General features: G+C 43.3%; 1 protein-coding gene across 9 annotated transcripts in view; it reads left to right on the top strand.

Moving 5' to 3' along the window:
- The first annotated feature begins 1,011 nt into the window (after positions 1-1,011).
- The window catches only part of Pcdh7 (protocadherin 7), a 404,659-nt gene continuing 387,005 nt past the window's right edge, over positions 1,012-18,665 (top strand). For 8 of the 9 annotated variants that reach the window (XM_085691885.2, XM_087909034.1, XM_048415091.3 and 5 more), the window contains exon 1: positions 1,012-6,206. In XM_085691885.2, coding sequence (XP_085548011.2) covers positions 3,033-6,206 — 3,174 coding nt within the window. In that variant the 5' untranslated portion in view covers positions 1,012-3,032. Of the gene's footprint in view, positions 6,207-12,090; positions 12,550-18,665 lie in introns of those variants that run through there. The other variant, XM_048415095.3, reaches the window with a different exon arrangement.

Here is an 18,665-nt window from a genome sequence, read left to right as displayed (position 1 = left end):
ACAGCCGCCCCAGAGAGATCTTGGAAACCAGTGCCGCTCCCCCCCCCCACACACACACACCATTCCTGTTCTCTGCGCTCGCCAAACAGCCGCGCGCTTCCTGTGCTCCTAGACTTTATTGGTATTTGCCTTGTTTAAATCATTCAGCGCCTCCACTCGGGTCTCACAAAAAGCAAAATTAACGTTGTGAGCATTGGGTGGAGGGGGGTCCGCCCCAAATTTCTTTTTTTTTGGGGGGGGACCTTTAAATTCCCAGACTAATCAAACCCCAGCAACATTCTTCGAGATAGTCTAGGCGTTATCCAAATACCACATACCAGTCTCGTCCTTCTTAATCTTAAGGGAGAGGGCTTTCCTTTGACAGCCCTTGAAATAAATGAGGAGTGAGCGGTTTTTATTCGAAAAACACCCCACAGCCCTGAGATCTTACTAGACAGACTGCGGTGGTCTTGACTGTGAGCTGGGAAAGCCTCACGCCAGAGAATGGCAGGGAGGCTCACGAGGCACAAAGTCAAAAGGAGAGAAAAGGCGTTAAGCACACTCGGTACACAAAGTTGCCATTAAAGTTTATTTCTCTTATATCCAGGTAGGTGACGCTACACTTTGTCACTTACTAAAGGCTGCAGGCTCTACTCAAAATAATAATAATATTAATCCTTCTAGCATGTGTTTTATTCCCCAGGCGCGTGCACACAAGGTCTATCCCCAGTGAAAGCCGGCTGACAGGAATTCCAAGCATTTAAACAAAGGCAGGCATTCTCCCCGCCCCAACCCAGACCTCCAAAGTCCGTGCTCCAAAAAAGGATCCTCTCCGTCTCTCACTGGAGTTTGACGGTCTCTCAACACTACTGCAGCCAGCCATGGTTTTTCAGAACACAAGCCTCGCTGTGGGGACCCAGGCGACGTCCTCAGCCTATCAGTAGCAATGCTCTAACCCAGATGCTCAATTGCGAAGCGAGGACGCGTTGGGGGTGGGAGTTGGGGCGGGAGGAATACATCGTTTGAGGGTGGACGTAGGTGAAAGGTATACTAACACTCACTACAGCCTTTACCCACGCAGCCGGATTTAGTCTACGGAGAAAAGTCTACCCAGTCCTAAAGGGGAAAAGCAATTAGTCCCCTCCCCAAACTGGCTAAGGGGACTAGGTTTTGGCTTAAAGGGACTGAGATTGGGCAGTGCCCAGTCGACCCTACGAACTGAAGCCGGGCTTCTGTGAGCGCCGCGGCTGGCTGGTCCTTCCTCCCGCCTCCCTTCCCGGTGCCCTCCTCCCTGGTTCTCTGCAACTGTGTAGTTTCAGAAACCACCGCCGCCGCTGCAGCGCCGGGGACAAGTCTGAGTCCGGAACCCACGAGCTTTCCGCAGCAACCACCACTTTATGTAAACTTGCGGGTTTCCGGCTCGGGGATAGAGAGAGTAGGAGCTTCCCTGTGGCGATTCGGTGTCTCAGAACAGCCACCGCCGGAGAGACGGCGGGAGCGCGCGCACCAGACTCTCCCAGACGCAAAAGCGGACGAGACAACTGCGGAATTCACCCGCCGCGCCAGGGCACTTCCGAGACAACAACCGACTGGCACTTTTTCTCCCGTTGGCAAACTAGATTTTTTTTTTAAGCTACTTGGCAGCTCTGTTTGACTCCACCTCCCCCTCCACCCCCGCCTCAGTGCCTTTGGCTTTTCTTTGGAAACCCGGACAGTATTGGGCATCTTTGTTAATTGCCGTTAGGAGTGCCCGGCCGTGCGTTTTCACCCGGCCCTGTCGCGGTTGCACGGAGCCAAGCTTGCTCACCTTTGAACTGCAAAGGGATCAAGTTCAGCTCGAGTTCCCTGCATTGAGACTGAAAGAAGCTGAGAGACTGTGCAGGAGAGAGAGTGAGAGAGGGGGGAAAGGGGAAAGGAGAGGAGGGAGGAGAGAGGGGAGGGAGGAGAGAAAGAAGGAGGGAGGGAGGGGAGGGATCGAGAGAGAGCGCGGAGAGAGAGAGGCTGCAATCTCCTCCCTGAATCGCGCACAGCGCTGCAGATCCCTCTGCTCCAACACGCGGGCCGAATGCAGGTGAGGGAAGGCACGGACTCTGCGGCTGAGAATCCAAACTTGGGCACCGCGCGGTGCGCACGGTTCGACTGTAGCCCCTACGGGCGGATGGTTGCTGCGGTTTCAGGCGGTGGCTTCGTGACTAATGACCTTGCGCAGAGTTGTTAAGAAAAAAAGAGAAACCCGAGCTCTCCGGGGTGAGGAGCGACCGACTCTCGGCGTCTCTGAAGATGGCTCGGGCTGCTCTTTGGCGCGCCGGGGGCACCCGATCGCAGACCAGGCAGTGACTCGAGGCGTCTTCGCTGCACCTTGCCCGGAGCGACCTGCCGTGAAATTTTTCATTCAACATATGTTGAGTGGCTTCCCGGCAGCTTAAGAGGAGTCAGAGTTGAGACTGGCTTGTTGCTGGCCCCGGAGTCTCTTGCAGGAAGCGGCTCACGTTTGTCTGGAGCTCCGGAGCCTAAACAGAAACTGGGTCTAGAGTGAGTGGCTGGAACGTGAATTGGACTTAACTCCAGTAAGGACTAGCCCGGCTGGCAGGCGGGGAAGGCTGCAGGTTTGCTCCACTCCTCTTCTAGACTACACTGCTCTCTTGCGGAAGCTGTTCCGGCCCCTTTCCCAGAGCTTTGGGGACTGGATGTCAGGATATTCCCGCTGCAGGGATGACTTTGTGGAGACACCGAGTCCGTGGCGCGCAGTGTCCCGTGAACTGTAAGTACTGCGAGTGAACGGTGGCTGGCGAGAGGGCGATTAGCACCCATTGCATGAATTATGAAACAATAACTTTCGGAAGAAGCAGGAGGAGAAAAAAAGAAGCATCTATAGCTGCCCCCTCCCATCGGTCGATTCTACACGCTACTCTGGCCCCCTCCCTCCCCTCCCTCTCGTTTCTTCCTTTCCCGGAGAGGAGGAACGAGGGGAGGGCAGGCGGCCAGCCCCGGAGGAGGGGGGTTCCAAGGGGGGTTGTGGTTAGAAGGAGCAGTAGCAACAGCAGCAAGAGAAGATGCTGAGGATGCGGACTACGGGATGGGCGCGCGGCTGGTGCTTGGGCTGTTGCCTCTTTCTGCCGCTCTGCTTTAGCCTGGCCGCCGCCAAGCAGCTGCTCCGGTACCGACTGGCGGAGGAGGGCCCCGCCGACGTGCGGATCGGCAATGTGGCCTCGGACCTGGGCATCGTGACCGGCTCGGGCGAGGTGACTTTCAGCCTTGAGTCTGGCTCTGAGTACCTGAAGATTGACAACCTCACCGGCGAGCTGAGCACCAGCGAGCGGCGCATTGACCGAGAGAAACTGCCCCAGTGTCAGATGATCTTCGACGAGAATGAGTGTTTCTTGGACTTCGAGGTATCCGTGATAGGGCCATCGCAGAGCTGGGTGGACCTGTTTGAGGGTCGGGTCATCGTGCTGGACATCAACGACAACACGCCCACCTTCCCGTCACCGGTGCTCACCCTCACGGTGGAAGAGAACCGGCCTGTAGGAACACTCTACCTGCTGCCCACGGCCACCGATCGTGACTTCGGTCGCAATGGAATCGAGCGCTACGAGCTGCTCCAGGAGCCCGGGGGTGGTGGTGGCGGCGGGGAAGGAAGACGCTCGGGGCCGGCGGACAGCGCCCCCTACCCAGGGGGCGGCGGGAACAGCGCGAGCGGCGGCGGCCCTGGAGGCTCCAAGCGCCGGCTGGAGGTGCCTGAGGGTGGCGGCGGAACCGGTCCTGGTGGCCGAAGCAGTGTGTTCGAGCTGCAGGTGGCAGACACCCCAGACGGCGAGAAACAGCCGCAACTAATAGTGAAGGGGGCGCTGGACCGGGAACAGCGAGACTCCTACGAGCTGACCCTCCGAGTGCGCGATGGGGGCGATCCACCTCGGTCCTCACAAGCCATCTTGAGGGTGCTCATCACCGACGTGAATGACAACAGCCCCCGCTTCGAGAAGAGCGTTTATGAGGCTGACCTGGCTGAGAACAGCGCTCCAGGCACCCCCATCCTGCAGTTGCGCGCCGCCGATTTGGACGTGGGGGTCAATGGACAGATCGAATATGTATTTGGGGCCGCTACCGAGTCGGTAAGAAGGCTACTGCGTCTGGATGAAACGTCCGGTTGGCTCAGTGTCTTGCACCGTATTGACCGCGAGGAAGTGAATCAGCTGCGATTCACAGTCATGGCCCGTGACCGTGGGCAGCCCCCCAAGACCGATAAGGCCACCGTGGTCCTCAACATCAAAGATGAGAACGACAACGTTCCCTCCATCGAAATTCGCAAGATAGGACGTATCCCACTTAAGGACGGGGTGGCCAACGTGGCCGAGGACGTCCTGGTGGACACGCCAATCGCCCTGGTGCAGGTGTCCGACCGAGATCAAGGCGAGAACGGGGTAGTCACCTGTACGGTAGTGGGAGATGTGCCTTTCCAGCTTAAGCCGGCCAGCGACACAGAGGGCGATCAGAACAAGAAAAAGTACTTCCTGCACACGTCGGCCCCACTGGACTATGAGACCACCCGGGAGTTCAACGTGGTCATAGTAGCTGTGGACTCTGGCAGTCCTAGCCTCTCCAGCAACAATTCCTTGGTGGTCAAAGTGGGAGACACCAATGACAACCCTCCTGTCTTTGGTCAGTCTGTCGTTGAGGTTTACTTTCCAGAGAACAACATTCCAGGTGAGAGGGTAGCCACCGTGCTGGCGACAGACGCTGACAGTGGGAAGAACGCAGAGATTGCTTACTCGCTGGACTCCTCAGTGATGGGGACTTTTGCCATAGATCCCGATTCTGGGGACATCCTGGTCAATACAGTCCTGGACCGGGAGCAGACTGACAGGTATGAGTTTAAAGTTAATGCCAAAGACAAAGGCATTCCTGTGCTGCAGGGCAGCACCACGGTGATTGTACAGGTGGCTGATAAAAACGACAACGATCCTAAGTTTATGCAGGACGTCTTTACCTTTTACGTGAAGGAAAACTTGCAGCCCAACAGCCCTGTGGGAATGGTCACCGTGATGGATGCCGACAAGGGACGGAATGCGGAGATGAGCCTGTACATAGAGGAGAACAGTAACATTTTTTCTATTGAGAATGACACAGGGACCATTTACTCCACAATGTCTTTTGACAGGGAACATCAGACTACATACACTTTCAGAGTGAAGGCTGTGGATGGGGGAGATCCTCCCAGATCGGCCACAGCCACAGTCTCCCTCTTTGTGATGGATGAAAATGACAACGCTCCCACGGTTACCCTTCCCAGAAACATTTCCTACACGTTGCTGCCACCTTCAAGTAATGTCAGGACAGTAGTAGCGACAGTGCTGGCCACAGACAGTGACGATGGCATCAATGCGGACTTGAACTACAGCATTGTGGGAGGGAATCCTTTCAAGCTGTTTGAGATTGATCCCACCAGTGGCGTGGTTTCTTTAGTAGGGAAACTCACCCAAAAGCACTATGGCTTGCATAGGCTGGTTGTGCAAGTGAATGACAGCGGCCAGCCTTCCCAGTCCACTACAACTTTGGTGCATGTATTTGTCAATGAAAGTGTTTCCAATGCAACAGTGATTGACTCTCAGATTGTCCGAAGTTTGCACACTCCGCTCACCCAGGATATAGCTGGTGACCCAAGCTATGAAATTAGCAAGCAGAGACTCAGTATTGTCATTGGGGTGGTTGCTGGCATTATGACAGTGATTCTAATCATTTTAATCGTCATGATGGCCAGATATTGCAGGTCCAAAAATAAAAATGGCTACGAAGCTGGCAAAAAGGACCACGAGGACTTTTTTACACCCCAACAGCATGACAAATCTAAGAAGCCTAAAAAGGACAAGAAAAATAAAAAATCTAAGCAGCCACTCTACAGCAGCATTGTCACTGTCGAAGCTTCTAAACCAAATGGACAGAGGTATGATAGTGTCAATGAGAAGCTGTCTGACAGCCCAAGCATGGGCCGATACAGATCAGTTAATGGTGGGCCTGGCAGTCCCGACCTGGCAAGGCATTACAAATCTAGTTCCCCCTTGCCAACTGTCCAGCTTCACCCCCAGTCACCAACTGCAGGGAAAAAACATCAGGCTGTACAAGATCTACCACCAGCCAACACATTTGTGGGAGCAGGAGACAACATTTCCATTGGATCAGATCACTGCTCTGAGTACAGCTGTCAAACCAATAACAAGTACAGCAAACAGGTAAGATGGATCCCAGATACATTTACATATCCCAGAGAGCGCTGGTCACTTCGAGACAACTTGCAGCTTCTGTGAGGTTGTGTCTTTCCTTCACAAAGGTCCTTCTAGTTTTAAAACCATGAGTTTAATTTTCATCTATACGACATTAATGTAGCAGAAGCCTTAGAGGACAGAGGTGTGCCCTTCTTATTTTGCAAGCTAGTCCCTAGCTTTGTAAGCCCTAAGGAAGTGGTAGTGTTTTGTGCTTCTATTTACACCGGACAGCCTTCCTTCACCCATATTTTATGTTTTACAGGATAAATATGTGTATCTTAATTGGGAGACATCTAAGTGAAAATTTGTAGAGAAACTATTGGTGGTCATGATAATTGGGCACTGAAAAGTTTTAACTGTTTCATGAATCATGCAGGGTTTTACAAGTCAGCATTTACTGATTCATCCAAATGCAGAGCCAAGTCCAAAATCTTGAAATCCTGCCATACTGACTTGATTTGATGAAAATAGTGCCTTAAAAGTACTTAATGATAAGCAAGTGTCATGCATAATTGCATTTTTAATTCTTTGTATTTATAACACCGTTTAATTATAATTAGTAGGCAACTATGTTTATATACAATCAGCCACCTGAATTCTTCATATTCAGTATTCCAAAGCTTATAAACAAAATTAGGTTGTACTCAGTACAAGATACTTGTGAGTGATTTGGGATATACTAGAAATACCAAGGTTATGTGTATTACTTTTTTGTGTTATTTGGAGTAACTATTCCCTGGTATAATTTTAAAATGGTTATATACATACATGCATATGTCGAGGGGAATTTCTGAATATGTCAGATTTATTTTGCACTTTTCTCATGTGGTAGTTATTATACAGAAGTTTACTTTTTATGTCCACCAAAGTTTGACACACAGCAAATGGAGTCTTTCAGACATTGCTAAAATGCTGCCGCAAACCCTGCAAAGAATGCTTCCCAAGTCTCTTATTAACAAAATTCACCTTAAGAATTACAGTTATGACTGGCTAGATGATATAATGTGATGGTTCTTTTACTGGACATGCTTTGCATGTAGAATGCTTCATCTGAGAAGAATTGAGATGGAGGAAGAAGTTGTTATATAGTCTCACTTAATGTTATTCAGAAAATATTGAGCTCTCATAGTTTTCAGTATTATTAAAATATTTTCTTCTTGTGGAATTTTACTTTGGTTAAGAAGAAGAAGAATTAAGATTTTTTTTTTTTTTAAAAAAATCCAGCCTTAAAAGCAGTAAAGACTGTAGGTTTGAACTAGTGTATATGAAGTGGCTTTTGAAAACAGATCTTTGGATGCATGTAAACTTGAATTATTTCATTATTTGAGAAAACAGTTTGATCCTGCAGAGAATTTATATCTGTTATGTTATTGCTTTACGTAGAGTTAAAAGCAGATGTGTTTTGGCCTGGTGTTTAATGCCTTCATCAGTTTTGGAAATAAGCATGACTCTAATGAAAATGCACCACTTTTTTCATATTATTTACATACACATGCAAATAAACTGAGGTCTTTAAATTTCCTGAGAAAATGATAGCATTAATGCAGCATAATGTGAAGATAGCTTTACACAGAATAGTTTTATCTCTATTACCATACCAATAGGGATTTTGCCCTGTGGTAGAGTGGTATTTGTATTCTAAATTGTTTAGTTGTGTGCTTTTGAGTGGCTATATACAATGGAAAACTTACAAATAGTGTCTGTAAACACCACAGGAAGTCTGGGGTGTAAACTTGAGCTACATTTGATTCATTTAAAAGCATAGCTCTATATTCTTGAAGTTTTTTTAAAAAATATCAAATGTCAAGACAATTAACATGCCATTTGAAAAGCAAAGTGATATGTTCATAGATTAACTAATGTATGGCATTTGTCTTTTAATTGAACCAAATCCACTTGCGAAAATAGAAAACCTACAAAGTGGGTGGAATGAATCACTTAGCTTGGCAAAGGTGACTTTGGAAACCTTGCATGCCATTAGGCATTCCAAAAATGTACAAAGTTTTAACCACAAGTAAACAGCTGACCTACAATAAAAAGAAAAGCAAATGAAACACACTCCCCCTAATGTAATTAGTAATAGTAATTGATATCCTTCATCTGCTCAATATTGCTGTCAGGGGACAAGAGATCCATTTCCAACTTCCGTTGTGCCATCTGACATGAGCGCAGTTCAATTGGTCTGGATTTTTGCTTCTATCATACGTAGCTACTTCTCTGGTTTTGCTTGTAAAAGATTTAGCTTCCACAGAACTAAGACATGTTTTGCTTTATTTAGTTTCATTTTTAAATACACAAAGGATTTTGCTGTTTTCCTCCTTTGATAAATGAATTTATCTAATATTTGAGACTTCTTTCAGTGTATTAGATTTGAGAGGTGTACTTTTTCAGTTCCTTGGGGGACTGTTTAAAGCAGGAGATTTCACTTGCTACGATGCCTTCATTTTATTTATTTCCTGAACTGCCTTATTATACTTCTCTATTTATACTGATGAAATGGAAATGATGTTTCTTTTAGTTTTTTCTGCAGGAAAAGTGGGTATTTGAAAGTGTTTCTCTTAAGTGATATCTGGGGACACAGTGTAGGAAGTCAAGGACTCCCCAGAAAAAGTTTGAAAATAGTGTTTACACACACTTTCCGTCTTCCATTTCTGTTGGGTTGATTTCACAGGCTCTAGGGACATTTAATACTTACACTAGACATGTGTTGCAGAGTGACTGAAACCATTTTTCAAGTTCACACATTGAAGAACCTAAAGGTGGGACCTAGGTTTTCATAGTTCAGACCTTGGCAGTGTAAGCAAAAGTCTTTGCCATCTAATACCCGACGTTTACTTAAGCACTGTGAAGCTCATCCATGGAATTTCTGAGACTGCTTCCCATACATTTAGTTCTCCAGCTGCTTCGCAAGCTTGGTGGCTGTTAGTGTTGTGACCTGAAAGGACAACTGTGCATCTAATTTATAAAGAAAAGGAAGGTGCATGCCAAATAATTTCAGCAAAACTGTAAAAATTAATCAACTACAAAGCTAGAATTAGCTCTTCTCTGCTATTCGTAAGCCCTCGTGAGTTTATCACTTGGTATAACATTTCTTAAGATAATGAATTTATATATAAAAGTTTATTTTATAAATGGAAAGTAAGGTACTTTATTTTTGATAAGAATTGAGCTCGAATAAACATTTATTTTAAGATGCATTTTGAGCTGATCGCAATATATCCACGAGAAAAAGATTCCTGTTCCTCCCCTGACAGTTTCCCTTCTGTTAAGGAACTACTGAATTGGTCTGAATAATGTCCTCCTTAATAAAATTTTGTTCAGTGTTCTATATACACTTAAATCATATAATAATACAACTGAAGTTAATGAAAAGATGGCTATGATGTTGGAAGCAAGTGAAAGGCTTCCCTGTATTATCACAGTGCTGCGTTTTTGAAAATTAAGAATCGACTTGCTTGTGCACCAGCGCATATATTTTAGTGCTAACATATCTGCAAAGTGATGCCAGCTCTATCCAGTTTTCAGTGTAATTTTCCAGACGAATGTCTGCAAGGTGTTGCAGCTGTCTATAACCAAGAACGCTCTCCTGACACTCAGTGAATCTGCATATATTTTTCTACTTGGTTTGGTATTCCAGGCAGGAGCCGGATAACTAATAGGAGAGAGACATTTACTGAACAATTTTACCTGGATCTTTGAGGGAGTAAGGATTATAGGAAACTTCATCCAGTTATCTGGTTCATGGTTGACATGCAGTTTAAAGGGAAATCCATATAGGACAATTGAAATGTTGCCCCCTCTTACCTTAAATAAATTAATCAACTAATGACTAGTTGATAGGTATGACAAATAATAAGAATGAAGTGGCCACCGTCTTAGCTATCATGAGCTTTCTGTCTGCTTACACTCAAGCACGCATGCTTGTGAAGCAACCATGGGACCAATAGCGCTTTATTTTATGTTAATGTTCGTACGCTGATGTGCTTATGATACTCAAATATCATTCAATTGATATTTGAATACTGATAATTGAATTGTAAAATTCAATTTACATAAAGGAGAAATAAAAGCATGCTAGTCAATAGCTTATTGCCTGTATCTAGAAACATGAGCATTATCATTTTTAGAATGAGAAAGGACCACTTTATCAGTTCTTCTGATTTACAGAAAAGAAAAAACGAGGAACTAGCATGAAAAAAAATTCACCAGATTGGGATCACAAAGTTATTAGAGATATAATGTAGACCAGAGGCCTCTCATTAACAGTTACACCACTTTTAGAGGTGCAACCACCTGCTGAAGCTCAGTAAGTTTCTCTGTGTTGAATGCAGCAGCGCATGAATTGGTTTCATTTACTTATATCCTTGCTAATATATTTGCTGTAAATATAGACCTCATTACAATAGAGTATAACTGTCCTGGGTTCCAAGTCTCACGGGCAGAATTATCAAAGAATTTATAACTCAAAACTTACAGATTTTCATAAGAATTCATCACGCTTTCTCCGATGCAAGGTAGCAATTGATGATGTACATTAAACAAAGTTATTAATGTGGCTTTGCGTAGCTTAGGCTCCAAAAGGTAATTGACAACATTTTCGATTCAGCCCAGCAGTAAGAACATAAACTCTTGTTATAGTTATCATTCAGCATGTCTTCACTAGAAAAGCATTCTATTCGAAAACAATGAAAATATTCTCAGAATTGTACATGACAAGGTCTGTATATTCTTACTGAAGTAACTGTTTGCTCTTTCCATCAAACCAATAACTGCCTTTCCAGGTTCCTTTATGCTATATCTACTCGTCGTAAACATACAACGGCACACTGTTCTTATTTGCATCCCAGTGTACGTGTTAGCAAGTTTTGTAGAAAAGTTAGACGTTTTTGTTGTTTTTCAGTTGGAAGAATAAGTTGTTTTGTGTTAAACTATATGTCGATTCTAAATTTCCATGGCCATCATACAGGAAGTGTGTAATTTACTAATTTCAATGACTCCTAGCCATGGTTTGGCCATAGAATCACCTGGATTAGAGTCATTGGCCCCAATGTGGGGAAACAGTGATGGTTTGGACACTGTGCAGTCTGTGCAGTCAGTGCTGCTCTCCGTGTGGAGCGTGTGTAACCGATTTCTGGACTATGACTCGTTTATTGACTGTGACTCTAGAGAAACAGTAAAAGCTGATCCACGCTTTTCAATCCCAGCACTCAGGAGGCAGAGGCAGGCCAGTCTCTGAGTCTGAGACCAGCCTGGTCTGCAGAGCAAGTTCTAGGGCAGCCAGGGCTACACAGAGAAACCCCTAGTGTGGGGATGGGGCGGGGGTGGAGAAATAGAAGCCATTAATGTAAATTTACAGTAATTTTCATTTTCAATTTTTTTAAATTTTTTTTTAACTTTTTAAAGCCGTTAAACTCCTGTCTGAAGCAAAGCCTGTGTCACGTACATTGCATGGTGCTTTATTTAGCATTAGTTAGTGGGAGAAATCACATCTAAGAGGAGCAGAGTTGAAACCACTAAAACCAATCTTAATTATCACTTCTGGTGAATTAATGTTTTACGGGCGGAAGAAAGGTTTATTTTCAGGAATTTAGTGATGTTTGTGTTGAGCTCTAATCCTGTGTACAAACAAGAGAACCATTTAAAGCCTCTGATGTAGCGTTTCTCTGACAAGTCAATTTTCCCCCTTGAGCATATTTATTATTTATAAATCTATAATTTGCAGATAAGAATTTTATCTATTTCTGAACCTCTGTGTCAGCATTTTCATAGAGTGTAAGAAGACTTTAGGGAGATATTCTACATCGTGATTTTTTTTTTTAACCTACATAAATCTTTATTTTCCTTCTTTCAGATGCGTCTACATCCATACATTACGGTGTTTGGCTAAATTCCACTCTAATATGATGCTCCATTTTGCACCATACCCTGTGATCACCTTGCTACCCCGACACCTGCTGGAGCCTGCCCTTGGCTGTGGGGTGTCAGCCAATCACTGTTTGTTCCGCTTGTTGTGCATTTTCCAAGCCCTTCCTTCCCTAGTTAAGGAAAATAAATAATATACAAATAAGTCAACTTCCAAAGAGGCAGTATTAATACAGCCATGTATTACTCACAGATGTGTACAGTTCCGTTCCCAAAGAGATGGCAAGCAACTGTTAACACTTGATAGCAAAATCATTAGTAAAGAAAAAAATTTCAGTAATAATAACTCTAGGACTTTGGCATGGTGTGAAGAAATGGAAACGGAATTTCATACTTTTTTGACTACAGTGCAGTAAATTACTGACTTCAAATAAAGCCCTAAACTGATGATTGCTTTCTGTGTCGTGTAATCACCATTTCCTCCGGCTAGGCAGACAGTTCTGAGAAAGGACAGGCTCTTGGCCAATCTGTGTTGCAATTCAGAATGTCACTGTTTGTGTTTGTGTTTTTATCCGCACGTGAATGTCAATGACTCCAAGCACTTTTATTAAATGTATGCTCTGTACGCTCTGTGACTTTCTGTGTGCAACATGGGCACTGTAACTGATTAAATTCTTCTTAATCTTGAGATAAATAATCAAAGAACCCATATAATTTAAAGACTTTTATTTTGTTGTTGCTGATGAATTCACTAAGAATTTAAAAAAATAAATAAAATTCAGTTCGCTTTACCAAGGTCACTGCAGCAACATTTAGAAGGAATATGTACTCCAATGCTGCTGACTGCATTGAGAGGGAGGTTTGGTGTTTTATGTCAGATAATATAAACTCACAGTTCTAAGGATTAAGTAATTTCCATTGACTGAGAACTTCAATGGGTGGTTTTAGTTGTAGGAGTGACAGTCTAGGTAAGTGGGCATTCTCTAGACAACCCGTCTACCTCGCTATGTTTGTATATCTGTGCATCTGTTTGCTATATTTTGTGTTTACTTGTTTACATAGTCTGACTGTATTTATCGCAGCCTCTGTCCTGCCCTCTTACAATCTTCTCAAAGTTCCAGAGTACTGGTAAGAGTTCCACAGTCCCAAGTTTTTGTTTCGTTTTGTCTCATTCTGTTTTATTTTGTGTGTTTGGATAATGTCAGTATGGTAGATTTTAAGCAAATAATGAAGAATATTGAACAATATGGAAGCATAAAATGTTGGGAACTGCTGTAGCCCATGCAAATCCCTAATGTACACTTACAGGTTTCTCTGCCATTAGCTCTTTATTTAATTTCTGCAAAAGGGTCATTTTCTGAAGTATCATTAAATCAACAGTCAAATTTCTGAATAAAACTTAATTATCCTTTGCTTCTCATTTTGTTTTGAAGACAAGGCCAGGGTAAAAGACCGAGAGGAACCCAGAATCTGCCCTGGTTCTCACAAATTGTGGATTTCTTCACCTCAAGGAGACAATTCTCTCCAGTAGAGTTAAAATGTGGATTTTGTAGCAAACCACAACTCATAAACAATTAGATGATAGAACAAAGTCTAGGAATTGGGGAGCATAGACTGTGTAGTGCGTGCCTATAAGTGGTATTTATCCAAACTGTTACAAAGAACCCTCAAAGTCAACATTTGCAAACTCAGGCCATGGCATACTCTTGAGGAATAATTCAATAGATTGGATTTCTGCTAAAAAATAGGAAGTTGTGAGATAGTACATAGCTCATATATGCAGGAACTGGCTTCAATACCCAGTGCTCCCAAGGAGATGTGTACACACGTGTGCGCGCACACACACTCATACACACACACACACACACACACACACACATGTATTTATAAATAATTGAAAAACTGGAGTAGGAACAAATACTCCTAGTGCAATTTTTGTGTTAGTTGTGTCCATGTCCAGATAAGCATTTCCGTACTTGGTTTCCAGGTAAAGAATGTGTCTTAGTGTGAGGGAGATTAAGAGTACACGGAGAATCATGATTTATCATACTGATGAGTGAGACCTTACATCTGTTTACTGTTGTGATCAGAAAAATTCAATAAAACCCAAGCAAAACCTCACTGTTGTACCCCAGGATTTTAGGCTCCATTCCTCTGAATAAGAATAGACAATCACATACTGCAGCATTTAAAAACACTGGGGCCCATTCCTTGCCGTCTTTTGCTTGTTTTATTTGTTTGGTTTTCAACGTGTACCCAAAGATTCTCCACTTTTCCCTTTTCCCCAGCTTCCTGGCTCCAAACATTATCAACTTTGGGGAATTTTTACAGTCTTTATTGTAGTTACTAGAATTTACTGTTAAAGGAGCTCTGTGCACTGATTGAGATTTAAAAAAAAAAGCCACCCATTACACTGTTTATCTTATTGTTTGGATGTTTTACTTTAAATTAAAAGACAGTAATCAAGTCTCTTGTCGAAAATTCAGGAAGCAACTGGTTCATTTATTGTGTTTATTCATTTAAAAAATGATTTTTTAGTACATGTACTATTATTGCCTGTCTATGGTCTACAAATGCATAAATATCTGCCCTTGTGAAATTAATATAATGATTGTAGAACCTAAAAGGACGGTAGTTTATATTTGCATGTGCTTTTTAATTTTCAGAACACTAGATAAATGTTTGCTATTATGTTCTTCAGAACAAACTGTTAAAACAAAAAATCTTCCTAGTTTCTCAGATGAAGATAATGAAGCAACTCGTGGTCTTTTCGTGGTTGATAGAACTGAGTTTAAGAACTTTATAAAATCGATGACAAACTATCCTTGAGGAACTCAAGAATGCTGAAAGTGTCCCAGTGAAATCGTGAAACTCACGTTTTTTGCTTTGTTTGTTTATTAGTTTTGTTGAAAAAAGATCTCCCTGTGCAAACCCTGGTGCAAATTCTAAACTCATTCTATACCTAAACCAAACTGCTCGCCCCTGCCTCCTTGGGTGCTGGGATTAAGGCCTGTGCTTCCATGCTGGTTGAAAACTGTGCTCTTAAATAAAATTATTTTTAGACATTAGGACTAAACATCTTCCTCCAAACAGGGGGAATTCAAGAGTTTGAAAACCATGCAAGAGAGGTCTGTATGTTGTATTTTATGGTAAGCTATATTTCCACAGTCTTCATGTCATTTTGTCTAAACTCACCGTCATGAATTCAGAAGACTTTAGGGAGTCACAACTAGAAGATCTAAGTATTCAATGCCACATTTATATGTAGTATTGTATGTTATTCACACGATATTTAAAATCAAATCTTTAAAATTTAATTTTAACCCTGATTTTATTTTTCAATGTATGTAGGGAAACGTCCCACCTTCTACTTGTTTGACAAAGTGATTTCATAATCTGACTGTCTCTCAGAAAACAAGACACACACACACACACACACACACACTCACTCACTCACTCACACACAGAAATCTATAATTTTGCGTCAAACTTTTCTTTCATGTGTGTTATTTTTAAATCTGTTCCATTTCTATTACCTCCTGCAAGGCTGTGTGGTGGAGAGGCCTAGATCAAGGCCATTACTTTCCAAGGATAAGAATGCAAATGTGCTAAGCCTTAGGTAGGGGATTCAGAGAAACTATCCCTAAATTTATCTCTCTCATCACACATTTTCCTAGTGGCAAGGAACAATCCTAACTTAAAGAAGACACTTCTAGATGTTTGCTTTATAGTGGATTGAAGCTTTGTTCAGAGTTAGCCTTCTAATCCATGCATATCGGATATGGAATATATAGGACCTCTTCTACATCCCTCTCTAAGAAACCCTGAGCTCTTGCATCTTTTCCTGCCAGGTAGAGACACCTCCCTACTGTGCCGCTGGAGTTTCCAGCGTCTCCAGCAGGCCAGTGTTGTATAGCCTGGACTCCGTACCAAATACATAATTCTGTTTTCCTAATCTGCATTCTTGTTCATGTTATAAACACCAAACCCATGAATCAGATGAACCAATGGAAATTTTTAAGGCGAGAAATGGAAGCAGTGGTTACTTAGCATGCTTGTGACATACATGGAGAGGTGGGTTGTTTAGGGTTTTTGTCAGTTTGACACAATTTAGATTCATCTGGGAAGAAGGAATCTTAAACTGAAAAAACACCTCCATCAGATTAGTTTATAGGAAAGTCTATAGACTTTCTTCATTAATGATGGTTGGGGGAGGGGTCACTCCCACTGTGGGCAGGGCCAACACTGGGCAGCTGGTCTTGGGTTGTGTTAGAAAACAAGTTGAGATAGTCATGGGGAGAAAAGGCAGTAAATATTATTCCTCCAAGATCTCGGTTTCAGTCCCTGCCAAGAGTTCATGTATAGTCTAGGCTTCCCTTTGCGGTCAAATAAACCCTTTCCTTCCCCAAGTGGCCATTGCTTGTGGTATTTAACCATAGTAATAGAAAACAATCCAGGACAAGAGGGCTTGCAAGAGAATCATGAAATCAAACGGGCTGGCAGTATTTTTCTGAAACTCCATATCTGGGGCAAAAATAGATATATGTACTCCCAAACACAGGCACGGACGAATCTCTGTATCTGTCAATTTGTATATTTCTGCAGCTATTATTCACATTCTGTGACAACTCAGACACAAAAGTTTCTGTTTCCGCCCTACCTCATGGCACGCAGTCATTTTGAAAGGTGAAATGCTGGCATGTCTGGAAGGAAAAATAATAAGGATGTATTGAATCTAGAGAGAAAGGAGGCCTAGGAATGGGGATGCAGCAGGAACAGAAGGCGTTTAGGCAGTCGAGTGAAAGCAGAAAATCTACGCAATTCCAAAACTCTCCTTTGGACTTTGAAATGCCCTCAAGAGTTCCCTTTTCAAGATGTAAATGTAAAAACCTCTGCTGGAGTTTGCCTGGGCTTTTAGCACACCTGGGTGTAAATTGCTTTAAGCAGATAACTAGGTCAGCACATCCCAAAGATCAATAGTCCTTAAGAAATGGAAATTTTGATTAGGGCCTTAGGGAAGGGGTGGCAGGCAGTTTGTGGAGCCTGGAAGAGTGAGAACTCATTTAAAGCACCCAGTGTCTGCGAGACTAACTAGAGTCTCTCCAGGGTGCATGCCAGTGTGTGTGTGTGTGTGTGTGTGTGTGTGTGTGTGTGTGTGTGTGTGTAATTTATCAGAAATGGATGTTGTGATCTGAAAATGCAAATGTGGCCTTAAGTTTTGGCCGAAGGATGCTACTAAATCTCAGGACTTCATATAACTGCAAGAGAAGGGTGAAAAAATGGTAGGAACCTCTTTTTTCCCACCCAGTGAGACCGGGTCTTTTGTGGCTGCTTTGGTCTTCCGTTTCTCTCCACAGCATCCAGTGTAACTTCTCTGTTCTATTTATTTTCTGTTTCATATTTTGGGGGAGAAAAAAGAGGAGGAGTAGAAAAGAAAAATAAAAACCTTCCTGCAAGTATGCCCACATTCTGCTTCCCATTATTATTCTGCCAGTGGAGTAAAACAGTTGCCACTGATTGGGACTTCGTTATCAGGTAGTTGTTTCTTATCCTGGTTTTAACCTGAGGAAGCTGAGATTTAAAGAGGATAATGACATTTTTTTTTTCACAGTTGGAAGAAACTTCAAAGGGAATTCTTTTGACAAAAGTCTGTGGACTGTTTAGAGCAGCCAGAATGCACAGGGCTCCAGCTGCCTTCGGTTCTGTGGAGTGGACTAAATACTTTAAGATTTGAGGGACAGTACAGGTGCAATATTTTAGTAAACTAATTAAAAGTAAGAGGAAGTACACCCTTCTAGTAAAGTACTGTGGTGATTCTCTTCATGGTAAGCCTGTCTTGTCTGAATATAATCACTGTGGGGTTTTATACTGTGCAGGTATTACAAATTAGGATTTGTTTTTCTTTCATAGAAATTTGATTCTATTATACTACTTCTGTAGGTAGCCTAGTTGCTTTATTTATCTACCTCTTTAATTATTTAGGTTTGGAGGATCTAAAACCTAGGACGTTTTTCTCCTAGCCATGTGTCCTTTACCATGGGTCTCCAGCCCCGGAGAAATGACTCCACACAGTCATGCTTAACTTTTTTCCTCAGGAGAAACCGGCCTGCAAACTCCTAGGGTTAGAACCTCTGAAATTCGAAGTTCTTCTTCAAAGTTCACACCAGGAAAAATAGAAAATTTGAACCGTTGAGACCATGTGAAAATCTGCCCTCCAGTCCCAACTGTTCCTGACTGACCTGTCCTCAGGAAATACTTCTGTCATTGTACATGTTAATCTCTGTTCTGATGATATGATAGGGTTTATGGCGGTCACAGGAAACTTTCGGGACTTTCCTATGTACCTTAGTGAGGGAAGATACTGTTTCTAGTTCCCCAGAAGCTTTGCTTGTCCCTTCTGAGGGCACCTTGATGTGTGGCCGGCTTTCATTAGATGTACAAAATGATTGAGAAATATTTTCCCTTGTCAGTTCGAACCTCTGCTCGTCTGTTCCCACAGCTCCTTTTAAATTGGCACGAATCTAGTCCTGAGCGACAGCTGAGTGTGGCCCCTAAGCATGTCAG

Source organism: Myodes glareolus, chromosome 8 (genome assembly GCF_982192425.1).
Source record: "Myodes glareolus chromosome 8, mMyoGla1.1, whole genome shotgun sequence".
Classification (NCBI taxonomy): domain Eukaryota; kingdom Metazoa; phylum Chordata; class Mammalia; order Rodentia; family Cricetidae; genus Myodes; species Myodes glareolus.
This window is presented reverse-complemented; position numbering and strand designations above follow the sequence as displayed.